At 41.6% G+C, this 16,424-nt stretch overlaps 1 protein-coding gene across 4 annotated transcripts in view; it reads left to right on the top strand.

Annotated features, from left to right (window-relative positions):
* Window positions 1-214: 214 nt before the first annotated feature.
* LOC133345035 (sodium-driven chloride bicarbonate exchanger-like) overlaps window positions 215-16,424 on the top strand; it is a 75,842-nt gene continuing 59,632 nt past the window's right edge. For 2 of the 4 annotated variants that reach the window (XM_061555413.1, XM_061555415.1), the window contains exon 1: window positions 215-476. In XM_061555413.1, coding sequence (XP_061411397.1) covers window positions 420-476 — 57 coding nt within the window. In that variant the 5' untranslated portion in view covers window positions 215-419. Of the gene's footprint in view, window positions 477-10,665; window positions 10,830-16,424 lie in introns of those variants that run through there. The other 2 variants (XM_061555416.1, XM_061555414.1) reach the window with 2 other exon arrangements.

Raw genomic sequence — 16,424 nt, 5'->3', positions numbered from 1 at the left:
CACCACCACCCCCCCCCCCCACCACCCCCACCCCCCCACCATCACCCACCCCACCACCACCACCCCCCACCACCACCACCACCACCCCCTAACCACCCCCCACCAAACCTCCTCTCTATGACGTCGGCAGCAGCCGGGCCCAGGGGTTTCCCTGCGAAGCTCCTCCCCCTTCCCCCTCCTCCTGCTCCTATTCGCTGAGCCGGCGGCGCCGCGTGTTGCGGTCGTCTTTGTGTGTGCGCGCGTCTGCCTGTGGTACACACGCTTACACACACACGCGCGTTTACTACTACGACTACTCTGTGTGTGTGTGGCTTGCGTGAGTGAGTGAGTATGGGTGGTAGGTAGGTCGTCACGGCCCTTCAGTGTGTCTACAATAGTTATATTTAGTGCTGTAGTGACGCGGGCTGCCGGTACAAGCTATGAGCAGCGATTCGGAGCAACGTGGAGCCCTCATGGAGCCGCTCTTGTCTCGCACGGTACGGTCGAGCAGATGAATGTACAACACAATACGTGCACAATGTATACACGCACATGATACACACACGAGATACACATACGGTACACACACATGATACACACACACACGATACACACACACACGATACACACACATACGTCCTACAACACACGCGTAAATATACCACTAACACACCACACATACAACAAACACACACCACACATACAACAAACGCTCCACACACACACCACACATACAACACACACCACACATACAACACACACCACACATACAACACACATACAACACACAGACACCACACATACAACACACATACAACACACACACACCACACACATACAACACACACACCACACATACACCACACACAACACACACACATACAACACACACCACACACACAACACACACACGGCACATACAACACACACACCACACATACAACACACACACCACACACACACACACACACACACAACACACACGCATACAACATACACACCACACACACAACACACACACTCCACACATACAACACACACACGCGGATCACACCGTAACACGCTGTTCTTTGTTTAGCTCCATCTAACCTATAATTATCATCATCCTCGCTGCGGATAACATAAACACAATAGATACGCCGGACAATGCCTCCCCTCTACATGCATCTTGCCCTTGCACGTAAAATATAATGGTATTGTAATTGTGCAGTATTTACATGTAACATCATCCATGGGTCTCTACCAATATTGGGGTATTGCTGTCCTGTACTGTCTAGTACTCACCACGTGTTACTCTGGCTAAGGGTAAAGCAACCACAGTTGTATGCCACAAATATTGGTTTGCACCGCTTGTGATCACCATCATCCCATTGTCTGTCTCCACTGCTGGATGAAAGCCTCCCACGCAGTCCCCACGGTTCAAGCTGCTGCCGCCCCAGGCACGTGTCACACGCAGGGATGTATCGATCACAATTGACACGAGTAATTGTTGTGTTGTTCACACAGTGGGTGACGTACTATATATTAGTCTCGGTGAACACAACAGTCTGAAGCACGTATAATAATACCGTGGGAAATGTTAAATTAACCACTCGCAATACGTAATGGTCTGCTGTCAAAACGTAATCACATTTACCTTGTGGGTATGGAACATTGACCACACTGGGTGATATTACTGTACTGTGCTGTACACTACCCCACATTTTACATGGAAGATGTAACAATATAGTACAGCACCTTCCTTACAAGGTGCTGTAACATGTGCCGCACAATGGAATTAGTATTACTACTCACATGCTCAGAGTGTAGCCTACATACTGTATATGTCATGGGCCCTCTTTTGTCAGTACCAAAATATGGGAATAGGTCCCCCCCCCCTTTTTTCTGGCAACAAAACAGGTGTTGAGATGTTAAAACACCAAAGTGAAACCTTTGACGAGGAATCGTGTCTGCATTAACCACAATGCTTGTGGTCAGAATGCAAAATAAAAAAAAACTCTGATAAATTTCGATTTAAAGCTTTCGTGACTGCAAGGATTCATATTATTGGATCTTTCGGTAAAGGCACGCATAAGGGAAATAATAAAACAATAAAAATAAAACATTCTAATATATCATAATACTCTGATAATACATGCATTGTCCTTGAAACTGATTGGTCCACACCAGAGACAGCTTTCTTTTGAGCCTCGTCTCAAACGGTGTTAGACCAGAGGATGCCAAAAGGGGAAAACCCTATTATACTATATATGGTTAATGTTACATCAACATTCATAATCAACGTTTTTGGGTTTAGATCGCGTTTATTTATAAATGTGTCGTAACCCTCCACCACCCGACACGGCCAATCAGTAAAATGTGTCACGTTGACAAAGACAAATAGTTCACTGCTTTAGCCCACCGGTGTGTTGAAGCCACAACATTTACAATTTGAGTACGACGTTTCGCTGGTACATTACAATTACTTATAAGGGAAACAACCACTAACTGATTACTAATGTAGCATAATCACAAAAAAAACATTCCAAATGATTACTAATCTACAACTCGCATCGTAACAATAGCCTGATTACTAATCTAGTATATAATTACAATCACTCCCCCCTTGAATCTTTGCACCTGATGAGTTGATGAGTTAATGATGACGTCACCCTGCTGCTGCTCTATATAAGAACGGGAGACAGCAGAGCCTCACCATTCTGGCGAATTGCCCGATGATGCTGGTTGCAATTACCAGCGAAACGGCGTACTCAAATTGTAAATGTTGTGGCTTCAACACACCGGTGGGCTAAAGCAGTGAACTATTTGTCTTTGTCAACGTGACACATTTTTACTGATTGGCCGTGTCGGGTGGTGGAGGGTTACGACACATTTATAAATAAACGCGATCTAAACCCAAAAACGTTGATTATGAATAACATTGGTCACGAAAGCCTACGTGTTAAACTTACATCAACATTGTCCGCGTTTGACTGTACCTTCGTGTATGGTCAATGCATGACTATCACATTGCCCCATTATGCATGGTTTACATCCAGTGTTAATAAAGTTATGACTTTCTTTACGAATGTTGCACTGCCCATGGTGATCGTGGGCCCACGTGTGGTTAATGTTACTTGGTTAGTACTCTGAATACCCATGGGCAAATTAGACCTGAAAGTGAGTATTGAAATGATTGTGGTCATTGTTACATCGCCCATGGTAAATGTGGTTAATCTCATTGGTGACATCACCCATGGTATTTGTGGTTAGTGATTTTATAGAAGATCATAAGGAGCAGAGGGCAGGGCCTCAAAATCCATTGTTGCATTGTACCTCTATGCTCCCCACGTCTGACCAGCATGGTGACATGTGGTCAATCAACTGTAAGATCTACATCCTTTGTCGCAAAGCCCTCATCCAGCAGTAGATTGGCAAAAGGACTGTGATGTACATGGTACGGTGTAACTCAGTGTGTCCCATATTACAGTAGTAATAGTGAGTGTAGTCTTCTGGTATAATGTAATGATGCATATTCATGTGCCCCAGGGTTGATGTGGCTCTCAGCGTGGTGAATATTATATTATGCATGGTGAGTATGGCTCCCAGAGGGTTAATTTGTCATGATGCTATTGACGGTATGTTCCCATGGTGCGCATTGCTGGCAGTGTGGTTAACTTTAATATGTAAGTGTGGACTGCTGCTTGGTTAAGTTTACGTGAGCAATGCTAAGTGTGGGCTACAGTATGGCTCGTGTTGTATAGTCCTTATTAGCTTTAAAAGGAAAAAATATATATATAGAGGTGACGTTTTAGGCAATGCCCCTTCCTCATAGCACACGTCGAATGGCTCACAGTGTGATGAATGATGCATTAGCAAACACCAGTGGTGAGTATTACATGTGAGTGAAATACAAATTAACATCATAGCCCGTGGTGAGTGTACATCCCCATGCTGTGTGATTAAACACGAATGTCATGAACCCGTCCGTGGTGGGTTTGGGGGCCCTCCTGGTGGTTACTGAAACCCAGCATGAGCGTTGCATATTCCTATGGTGTGGTACACCACTCTTGGGGCATTTACATTATAATGCTCAACTTTACCCAGTGAGTGTGGCTCCCTGTTGGCCAGTTAACGTTACAATCAGTCATTCAGCTCTCCTGAACCTCATTGAAATGAAACTTAGAAAACCACCCTAAAATGGGAACTCATATTCTGGGCCGTGGAGGAGTGTGAGATCTTGGCCTCTTTATTCTGAAGGTTCGTCGGGGTTGGGCTGTTGTAGGGTTAGGGACATCCTTTGTGTTCGTTTGTTTTTCATCATGAAATGTTAACTGATTCTCCGATGATGTCTTATGACTGGAATCGTAGACCCAACCAACGTTGCTTCTTGTCACAGGTATTGTAATTTCTTGTGCCCTATTTTGACGTTGCTGTGTGTGTGTCATAAATAATTGTATGTGCACTTACTTCATTCATGTAAACGGATTGTATACGTGCATATATGTGGTACGCAATCGATTGTTTGTGACAATTATTTGTGACGTTTCTTTGACACGTGAGACCTGTACAACGTACCGTACACTATACATTGTATATATAATACTAGAGTATTATATTGTATAAATATACTGCGGTGTTTCCCACTGTTGCATATACTCTACAATATACAGATAAAGTGCTACTATAGAGTATATGCATTACTGGTATGCACATGTTACAGCCCTTTGTCAATTCACTGATGGATGAGCATCGTCCCATGCTGTGTGAGTCAAAGGGGGTTATTTTACCATTCACCACGCTGATCAGTGTCGATTGAAGGCCGGGAGAATATTTGTGGATGCATAGGAGTCCACTATTTTTTTGCACTTCTACGTAGTCCCACAGCCTATAACATCCTGCTGTGCATTGTGGTTGTCCATCCAAGCACTGATCAGCTTCTGAGATCGGATGCATGCTGTGTAATGTGGTCGTAGGCAGCACTGTTATATTGTCCTCCAGTGGGTGTGTGGCAGATGTCAATGTACCACAATACTTGAATAATGTTGCTTTCTATAAGCGCTATTAATAACCAAATGACGCAGTCAGACATCGTAGTGAGTGCATGTGTTGCACAGCCCATAGAAAATTATGAATCCGTGACTACAGGATGCTGTTGTACCGCTCTCAAGCCTGCTGAGTAAATATTACAACACCTGTACCTGCAGCTCTGCTTTCTGTCACGTCATCATTGCCAGGATATGTATACAAAAATATATCCTGTATATCAAATACTTTCTTGTGGCATTTCAAATATTGCAATAAAAATCGCCATTGTTGCCTTAAGCTGTATTTTAAGAAAGTAATCCCATCATGCCCTGTTGCTGACATCTTAGTTTGCCAATGTATAACTAAGATTTTTTTTACAGCGATGCTATGCACTCTGTTCTGTAAGCTGGTTTCATTTAAAATACATGTATTTTAATGGAGCAGCAGATTAGTGGTATATTATGAAACATTTTGGATGTAATCTCAGCCCCCTTAATACATGTAATCAAAGAGGGTTTGAAGGCAGGATAATGTCAGAGAACATAAACCTCGTCCTGTTGTTTATTAAAACCACAGTACCCATCAAAGGCGCATATAGTTCACTAGCCTTTTTTGCCCGTCCAAGGACGGGTGTATATTACAGTAAATCTTAAATATTCAATAGCAAAATTGCTCAACTCATGATTATTAATGAGGGGGAGGTTGCCCCATGTGCAGTGACGTCACTCGCTAATGGTTATTGGGGAGGGGTGCGGCATGTGGAGTGACGTCACCCCCTAGTGGTTATTGTGGAGGGGTGCGGCATGTGGAGTGACGTCACCCGCTCATGATTAATAATGAGGGGAGGGGTGCGACATGTGGAGTGCACGACTTGTGCATTCGTGTACATTTCCACGCGTGTATGAATATTAATGGGGGGGGGGCTCTTTTGCAGTGACATCACGCACGGATGTAGCACTGTTACCGTCACTTTCTGTAAAGAAACGTCATATTTGAAGCGACTTTGCGTAATATAATATTTAATTCATGCTCGACCTTCCTCTGCATTTGTGTAAAAATCCACCCACTTATGAATATTAATGAGGGGGGGTGGGTCTCATGTGGGGTGACGTCACGCGCGGGACGGACAGACATTTCTGAGTGACTATAATAGGTAATTGCGAACTCCTTGTGTTTCCAGAGTGCGTTCGGTTCATTTGGATGTAATTTTATAGGATTGTTACGTATCCTATTTGAACCTAATACATGACAACCCGGCAGGACAGATGTACGGTCGTATTCAATGCTGTAGGGCGATGTTTTGAGGACACTAGATCCATTTGAACAAAGTAGTTGGTGGTACTGCGTTGGCATTGTTATAAATGAATATGTAGATTTTTTTTTGGGTACTTTGATCGATATTTTTCTTCAAACAATTCAAGGAGAATGGGTATATTTTGCATTATTATTGTGATTCAAAGTATATAAACATATAGCATTCAGTAACTGTCTTAGGTATTCATACTTATTCTGCCGGTATGAATGAACTTGGCATAAAAAAGCAGATTGGAGTGGGTTTGGAAAGTATTGTACCAATGTGTGCATAAGAACGTGTTTAATAAGTGCATAGTATCTGTTATGACATGGATGAAAAAAATATGAACATTGACAAAGAAAATGTAACTAAAGCTGAAAAGTTCGACAAGACGTATGCTTGGAATTACAGACATAATTGGTGAACACGATGATTAGATAACATATACAAGTTAGAGACATCCTATTTACTGTTTTAAAAAAGTTGGCTTCCACAGAACATGTTACTCGAAGCAATGGTTGCCCGTGGTCGAATATGGAAGCCAAAGCAGCGAGCATGCCCACGAAGGTGCCTACCAGTAAGATGGAGGGATGAAATCGGTGTGCCCGCTTACTATTCTCATTGATATATCAAACTAACGTGAGGGATTAATACGGACTGGAGATGCCTTGATTGAGCTGTGGATTGATCAAGTCTTATGATCATGATGAAAATCAAAAACACAATTCGTCAAGAAATGTCACTCCCATTGACTATCATGCGAGATAACCGATTCCATTAAACCATTTAATCACTTCAACGTATTGCTTTGTTGCCTCGAATTTCCATTGCATTTCCTGCTCAGATAGCCATAATTGCCAGGTGCTTTGAGTATCCGTAGCAAAGGGAGAGTTCTTTGTTCTATATATAAACATCTGAATCGGACTGAACAATTGTGGAATCAATAAATGTGAAAAAAGGAAAAAATACTTTAAGCTTTGCATCAAAATGAGTACTAGCTGATGTGTGTTTATTCAGGTCATTGCTGGTCAACTGAAGATTATTTCCTTTGCCGCAATAACGTTTCACATGTATATTAATGTTGAGTATTACGAGTACAGTATTAAATATGCTAAATATTAGGAGTGCAATAGTTGTTTTTAATTACATTTTTCCAAGTATATTGCTAACCATAAAATATTACATTTTATTAAAAAAACACTATTTGCTCAATACCGAGACTCTGAGTTAATATAAATGTCGCACGTCATTTACGCATTCAGCATATGCTGCTCACATAGTTGCCATGGAAAGGTCAATATGAAAATGTAAAAGCACCTTTTCCTCTAATAGTAGGTTTTTACCCTTTTAAATTGGTACAACACTGACACCTTTATTCAAGGCATCATGTTTGCAATAACCACAACACAAGTAGTCGAAAAAGAGATCTCATAGTGTAAATGCTTATCCCGAGCTCTCAATACTCTGATATTGCACTGTGTTTGAGTTGTACGCCTTCTGGTGTCATCTGGTCCAACACCAATGGGGACTAGGCTCTAAAGAAAGCCGTCTCGGGTGTGGACCAATCAACTTCAAGAACAGTGCATATTATTATCTTGATCAGAGTTGCTTCTTTTTGTTTGCTTTTTCGACTACTTGTGTTGTGGTTATTGCAAACATGATGCCTTGAATAAAGGTGTCAGTTTTGTACCAGTTTAAAAGGGTAAAAACCTACTATTATATTTTGCCACTGGTAAAAGAGATCTCATAGTGTAAACGCCTTTTCCTCGTGAAGTCTGCTGATCCACATTTCAGCCGAAAGACCATGCACCTTGAACAGGTTGCATTTATTAACACAATACTTTTGCATGGTACAGGAAATGTGTCCACTAAATAATATAAATAATAGTGCTGGAGTAATGGGTGCTGTGGCCCTTGGCCTCAAAGGGGCATGAACAAAAATAGTAACAGAATGGTGAAATTTGGGGGTAATTGGTAAATGCTATCAGGTGGGCTTCTTGCAGCAGCATAACTCTGGGAATGTGCCCTATATGTTATTAGGTTAATGGAGCTTCGAGTGTGAGACCTCTGCCGTTTGAAGCCAAAAAGGTGTTGGGTTATGCTTGTAATTTATTTAGTGGCGTTGATAAAGGACCGACCACCAGGGCACACTTCTGCCCTCTGTCTGTTGACTTGAGCATTTGATACTAAATCCTGACAAAGACAATGAGAAAAACTAATGTACAGTACGTGTATTTATATTTTATACAAAACTCCTCGTATCCGCCACCCTATTATATAATTATCTGAAGTGAAGCGAGCACCCCCACAGCTCCTGAAATGCCACTCTACTCATCTGTGATTTTTCAAGTATAAAGTGGAGTCACGTGCCAAATGGCTCCTAATATCCACGGGTTATCCATGGGTATTGACGAGCCCCTTTCTCGGCAGGCACTGCGCATAATTCCTCCTATTTATAGTTATTCCGCGAGTAAGTAAGGTCCCGTGGCAAATTCATCCTTTTACAATTTTTATATTGTCCTTGGTTATCCATAATTTTTTTTTACTCGTGGATAAGAGAAGTCAATTTGTGGGTAACTGTGGATAGGAGCAGTTCTTTACTTTGTTTTTGTAATATATCAAGTTTAATGATGCACAAATCAAATCATACCTCATTGAGTGATACTGTGCTTAAAGTCCTTAAGCTGCATTACAGTTAACGTTTCAGTAGTAGATTTGGTGAGAAGTCATCAATACCCACGCTTAGATATTTCCCCCACCATTGGAATGTGCAATTTCCAATCTAAATGAGAAAAAACGAAAAAATGTTTGACAAAGGAGATACTATGACTTCACTTTTACTGAGTATTGTTTTCAGATGTATAGAGAGGTGCACGTTTGGAATTGGGTCGAGAGACGGAGGATCTCTTGGATCAGGGTACATATGCAAGTTCGAGATATCATATTGATTGTTAACAAAATTAAGTGGAATTTGGCAAGAGTTGTGAAGGGATGATGTCCAGCTGCTGAGGATAGAAACATTGCCAGCCACAGGAGAGAACTTCCGAGAGGACATGCACCATAGAAATGGAGTGGTGAATTCAGCCCTCGTGCAAGGTACTAGATGTATTTTTGCATGATGAAACCACGAAAGGTATTTATGGCTTTGGGAAGCCATCAGCATTGGGTTACATCATGGCTGGTGATAATGGGCAAAGTAGTAAAAATGCATCGTATAATCTATACGTTTAAATATTTATAAAGACACATTATTATTTCCACAATAAAAATGCAAATACAAAGCACTTGATAAGTATTGCTAAATATTCATTACATATAATGTCTTAATCACGAAGATACTTTTCTTGGAAATTATGTTAATGTGCTAGTTGTCCAGAGTTTAAGACTTGCATATTTAATTTGTATGACTGACAATGCAGTGTCTTTCGCAAAGCGACTCAATATCAAGTATGTGCTTGGGAATTACATAATGTTGCTTGGCAACCTCGTGCTGCTGCTCTGTGTGAAGATATGCGGAAATCTGATATCAAGTAGCAGCCTTGTGCACAGTCTTTGCAGATGCATCCCTTGAAAGAGGAAATAACCAAGTGCTCCCTAACATGTCAACTTCTGATAACTTTTTACATGAAATTTGGAACATGTTGAAAAGGTTCCTTTTCTCAGGATTCTTTGGTACTCTGAAATGTGTTGGTTATAATACCAATTTAAATAAAGATTTTAGTGTAAGACTGTAAGGTAAAATAACGATTGTTTCTTTATTTGTAATATGCAGCCATTGTCGAGAACAAAAAATCTAATTTCTCTTCTTCTGGAGGAATGCTATTCATTAACGAATGAATCCCTTGGGATGAAATGAACATTATTCAATCTTAAAATTATTCTTTGCCATAGACTTTGGGAATTATAGAATCACAACTACATCAATTCTAGCTTTGTGAAAATGAGCTGCAAGGCATCCTTTCATTTTTTTGTACATAAGCCCCATCCTGCTACAGCCCCAGCATACCCAAATTATATGAAGCGTAGATTCATCCGCGCCAATAATGCATTAATGCTGTAGAACTAAAAATAGCAAAGGCCTGTATATCAGCCGTGCTTATGGGGTGTTGAAGCATTGCTTTCTAATTAATGTGCTTCGTATGCTGCATTCTGCACAAGGACTTTGACTGGGGCATATTTGGGTCATTATATACCTTCGTATCCCGCATCAACATATTAGGGATGCGTGTGGAGCAGCAGGCAGTTGTTTACAGAACTTCCCCCTCTAGGATTCGGTTTTCAGCCACCTTGCACATTGGCTTGGGCCAGTGAGTGGTGTGGATACGTGTGCTTTCTGTGTTGGAGCAGGGAGGATGAAACCATCCAATCGGCTTGTCCACAAGCAGCCCACTGGATGCGGCAAGGTCATTCCTGTGCCGGTCACATCGTCGCTCGTGTGTGTGTGCGTGCGTCTTTGAGAGAAGGAGAAGACGTGCACCATACAGTGCATTTCTCGAATTTCCCAGCGCAACAAAGCTAAGCCGTGATGGAGGCAGGACGGCAATCTTGTGTAAGTGATTCTTAAATTATGTAAAAACATTTAAGAGCTCTTTTTTTTTCCCCTGTACGATCCATCCATGCGTGTTTACCTTGCTTAAAATTGGGCTATATTGTGCCGTGTTATGCACCACCACTAATTGATTATAATAATTTGTTATATGAATATTGTACTGCAATACATGTTAAATGTATAGTGGATGCTGTCTTGTTTAATGTGATCCATTCATTATAGTAAGCGATTCATACATTACGGGATGCTGCTGGAGACATCTCTTTCGCAATGTCATGTGTGTGTGTTGCTGTAATGTGCGAGGTCTCTACTACACAAAGACTCGGTGAATACCATGTCCCGTACATTGTGTCGTGATAGACAACTCAACGTGCTGCACCCGTTGTTAATATCAGTGTGTTTTTGGGGTAGGTGGGTCAATAAATATTTGAATTTAAATTGTGCTTGGTTTATTATTCAGCTCACTGTGCATTTGCGCATTTGCAGTGCGTCTTGGTGTGGAGTAAAAAAAAAAACATTGACGCTTTCAAATTCATGGACATAGTGCTCGCCTGTCAGCCCCGTCCTAATTTGACATTGTCACTAGGGCAGTCACTTTAGTGTGCGTACAGTCATAATTGATTGTTGAATAGCTTCTTTTTAATCTACTTTCAAACCGCATCGTCCATGGAGATAGGGCATAGAAATCGTTTCGTGGCTCTGGTGCGTTATTTTTTGTTACATCGCGGGGCTGTGAGATATGGCGGTGGGTTGGGGATGGCTTCATCCAGCAGTGGATAATATCACGGTTGATAATGACTGCTCTGTATGTGTTCCAACATTTGCTGAGACCGTAGTGTTTATCACGCACCATCCACCAAACTGCCAACCACATGTTCGCAACCAGAACAAGAGGTTGAGCTTGCTCCATGTGAGAATGCAGGGAGGCTGTGGAATGGAGCGTTTTATTTTTAGCCACTGAAGGTGATGGGTGAGTGGAAAAGGGGAGCCTGCAGTCTCTCATGTTGGGTTGTGTGGGCATTGTCCTTTGGTCGCTTGTTGTGTGGGCCAAGATTTTTTAAAACTTATTTTGAACAGGAGTGAGCAGTCCATGGGATGATGTCATTTATTTATCCTCATGGGGAAGGTTAACCTGTCCTTGTTGCGTTGCATTTGATAGCAAAGCTATTTCGGAGTAATATTTACACCCTTTTTTGAATATACGGTGCATCACTTTAGTATGATGCACATAATGAAAAAGTCTAGAGGCTCTGATGTTGTTCAAGCAGTGTTGTGATGAGATGTCTGTGCAAGTGGGATTAAAAACTATATATGATTCGCTATCTTTATTGAAATCCAGAACTTTGTTTATGATTATAGAATCATACCAGATGCACGATTTTTATTATACAACACATGTTTTCTTTTCCGAAGTCTAGCCATTAACAAGCAATGCAGGGAATTGTGTTGATTCATGCAGTTTAATCTTAACTTTTTTTTATTCAACGCTAAATTTAAAATTTATACATGCTCAACATTAATAGGTCAAAATATATATTTAAATTTAATTTCTATAAAGCATTTCGCTCATTGCTCATGGACGTGTTGCAGCATGTAAGGCAAAACATTTAATTTGTGACTGGTGCAGCCACCGAGCTTGAAAATAAACCGAGGGCCACTCAATCTGCAGAAAGGCATTCAGGAAGGGTTTACTTACTCTTCATGGCCTCAATTCTTTAGCCACGACTAAAGCAGCTCATTGCCACAAACTATACATGAGGCTGGCATGTGACCAAGTACATACAATCATAAATATTGCTTTCATAAAACATCATGGCTTTCACTGTATTAAAGTTGATTATATTACAGTAGATCGCTTTGCTTGTAAATTCATAAATCCGGCCAGGTGGCACTGTGGCTAGATCCTTCAGATCACAGCGAGTAGGTTGTTCGTTTTAAAAATCGAGGCTGGGGTCAACCAAGTACATCATCGCCATCATCGTTATCATCATGGTCGGGAATATTTTGCCAGAAGTGAGATTGATGGAGAAAGAAAGAGAGACTACTGTACACGTTTTTTTTGTAGTTGTGCTTTATGGCACATATTTCTTTGAGACATTACACTTCATGTGTTTGAGAGCTCCTTGAGAAAGAAGCATGTGCAGCAAAACCATCAGATACGGTGTTGAAACAGCATGCATTAGGACCTGAACATACATCATAGAGCTAAAGAGAAAAATGTGGGATTTCCACTGGCTCAGGACCACCATGTGGAGGTGAGCGATATCCCATGCCCGTTTGGGCACCGAGACTCTGGATTATTGACAGTACATCATTGTTTGTGTATTTTTTTTATAAATTATTGGTTAGTGTTTTAGTTTTGGATTTTTTTGTTGTAAAACATTTATTTGGAACTGTTTATGGTGCTGAAGGGAAGACTTTTTGAACATTCGCAGGCACTCATAATTCACTAGATCGCTGGCCACCCCTGGTTTCTGAGGGCCTTTTTAAAGCGTTGTTAACCGTGTTCTCTGTTAACTTCATTTTAATATCTATTACTTGCATTGGTTATTGTGAACAGTGGAAACCATTCAATATACGCGCATCAGTTTTGTAGATTGACAAAAGGCTTGCAAATGCAATAATTATTGAGTGATTTGTGATTTTTTTGAAAATGTCAAAGTAATTTATGTGTTTTCTGTCAGTAATCTGGTTCACCTGCTGTCATCACTGCTAGCCGTGGTGTGTCATGCAGAAACACACACTGAATTTCTTCATTTGCAAATGGTGTCTGTAATTAGCATTTGTTCTCCGATTTACATTTTCTTCTGCGTCTCCCAGCGTAATATTTGGCATCCATATATGCAAGTATATTGAAAAACGTTTCAGATTTGTGTTTCATGGTCTTCTGCAAGTGTCCATATTTTTTATCCATGAGTCATGGCAGGTAATAGTTGGAAATATACATTTTAAGACACATTGTTTACAATGTTGATACTGGTCCACTTTAAATACATAAGGCCAGTGTGTCCGCCAAGATCTATATACTCTCAATCATTCAATAATGTAAAATTTTTGAAAGTGTATTTATCTGAATCTGGTATGCTATCATTGTCAGTGGGCCATTAAATGGATAATGTTTACTTCTCTGATATTTATGAAGAGTTTATACTGGTAGGAACCCACTGGTTCCACCAGCCCACAGGGGATTATTGTGTCCGTCCGTCGTGCAGGGAGGGGCTGGGTGGGGAGGGAGGGTCTGGGTGGGGAGGGTGAGGAGGGGCTGGGTGGGGAGGGGCTGGGTGGGGGGTGGGAGGGGTGGGGCTGGGTGGGGAGGGGAGGGGCTGGTCACCCCGTGGTGCCCTTATAAAACTCAACGTTTAACCTACTCACGCCGGCTTGTGCCCGCCCTCACCGTCGGGCATATTTGCAGAATACACCACGCCGCCGTTGACCCTGGCCATTGACTGAGCAATCCAACGTTCCTACCAGCTCCCTCCGCAGGAATGTGTTATATGTGTGTTAAGATTATAATGGTTCTGTAATTTTTCAAGTAAGGTTTGCCTCTCTTTTTGAATTGAAGAGTGATTGAGACATCGATATTTTATTTAAGTCGGAAAACCCCAATGAGCTTGAAGCTTATTCTTGGTTCTTTCGGTAAAGTCACCTAGAAGGGAAATAATAAAATAATAATAATAAAAAAATTCTCACGACATTTTGGCCACAACGCAAGCAGCCGTCCTCCTATTTCCCTCCTACGTGACTTTACCGAAAGAACCAAGAATATGAATCCCTGCAGTCACAAAAGCTTTAAATCGAAATTTCAGCTTGAAGCTCTTTTTCACAGGCATCCACAGGGGAGTTATCAGTCCATTTCACAAGCGTTACATCCATTCCTTGATTGTGGTATTTAATGTCTCTGTAAACATTTAGTAAAGAGGTCCCTGAATTTTGTTTCAACATTTTTTCTCATGATGCCAATGATGGTTACCTCTTCTAGTGTCAGATCTGGAACATGTTCCTCTTCACCTTAAACATTATTTGTGTCTTGGGGTACATGAATACCTTTGTTCATAAGATCTGCTTCCTATGCTAATTTCATGATTTGTGCAATCATTATAGCATCCCGTCTTGCTCTCTAATGATTTTTCTTTTAAATTGATCAATCGTCTTCCTTTTAGCTGCTTTCATGTTCCTATTACTTGCTATGACTTCTTAAATCTCGTTGTTTTCTGTTCCATAAAAATGTATTTACTCTTTCTTTTCCTCATGGGTTTACAGAGTTTTGAATTCTAAGTTTGGTTTTGTATTTTCATTCATTTGTATGTCTCTCCTTATCTATTTCTTTGGGTCTTTCGGTAAAGCCACGTAGATAGAAAAAAATGATAAAAATATCACGACGTTTCGATCGCAACACAAGCAATTGTCATCAGGTGACATTGAAGCGGCTGAAGAGGCTGTCATGTTATCTACATGTTCCCAATCAGATGTAGACACTTTTCTTATCAATGTTAAGTGTGATTGCAAAAGACCCTTGTCTAAATTGTCTAGTTCAAATCGGAGCAATCTTATTCTCTCTGAGATCAGGGCTAGGCCGGCCCTGAACAAGATCCGTTCAGCATGAGAAGAAGTGTCGCGGCATTTCTTCAGAAAAGTCATCGACTCGATCAGATGAGCCTTTCTGTCTCGAAGTTTGTTAAAAGATCTAATAGTTGTGTGGAGACCCTCCCCGTAGAGAAGATTTTACTGACATCTGCTGTCACTTGTCCTCATGCTAAACGGATGTTGTTCAGAGCCGGCCTAGCCCTGATCTCAGAGAGAATAAGATTGCTCCGATTTGAACTAGAAAATTTAGACAAGACTCTCTTGCAACCACACTTAACATTGACAGAAAAAAATGTCTACATTTGATTGGGAACATGTAGATAACATGACAGCCTCTTCAGCCGCTTCAATGCCACCTGATGACGATTGCTTGTGTTGCGAGCGAAACGCCGTGATATTTTTATTATTTTTTTCTATCTACGTGTATTTACCGAAAGACCCAAAGAATATGAATTCCTCCAGTCACTAAAGCTTTAAGTCAAGATATCTCATTATCTTCTACATGCTCTGTTATATATGTATGTTGAACTTATTTCGCACTGTACATAGCCAACCGTGCTAATCGGAGATGCGTGGAAGGATAAACTAAACACAAAAAGCAGTTCTAAAGAAATTAGTTTTCAATCAAGATAACACATTTCTGCGGAGGGAGCTGGTAGGAACGTTGGGTTGCTCGGTCAATGGCCAGGGTCAACGGCGGCGTGGTGTATTCCGCAAATATGGCCGACTGTGAGGGCGGGCACAAGCCGGCGTGAGTAGGTTAAATGTTGAGTTTTATAAGGGCACCACGGGGTGACCAGCCCCTCCCCACCCAGCCCCACCCCTCCCACCCCCCACCCAGCCCCACCCTCCCCACCCTCCCCACCCAGCCCCTCCCCACCCTCCTCTCCCCACCCAGCTCCTCCCCACCCTCCTCTCCCCACCCAGCTCCTCCCCACCCTCCCCACCCAGCCCCTCCCGACCCTCCCCTCTCCACCCAGCCCGACCCCTCCCATTTTTGGATGCACAACG

Source organism: Lethenteron reissneri, chromosome 21 (genome assembly GCF_015708825.2).
Source record: "Lethenteron reissneri isolate LAM-NWPU_2019-01 chromosome 21, ASM1570882v1, whole genome shotgun sequence".
NCBI classification, from domain to species: Eukaryota; Metazoa; Chordata; class Hyperoartia; order Petromyzontiformes; family Petromyzontidae; genus Lethenteron; species Lethenteron reissneri.
This window is presented reverse-complemented; position numbering and strand designations above follow the sequence as displayed.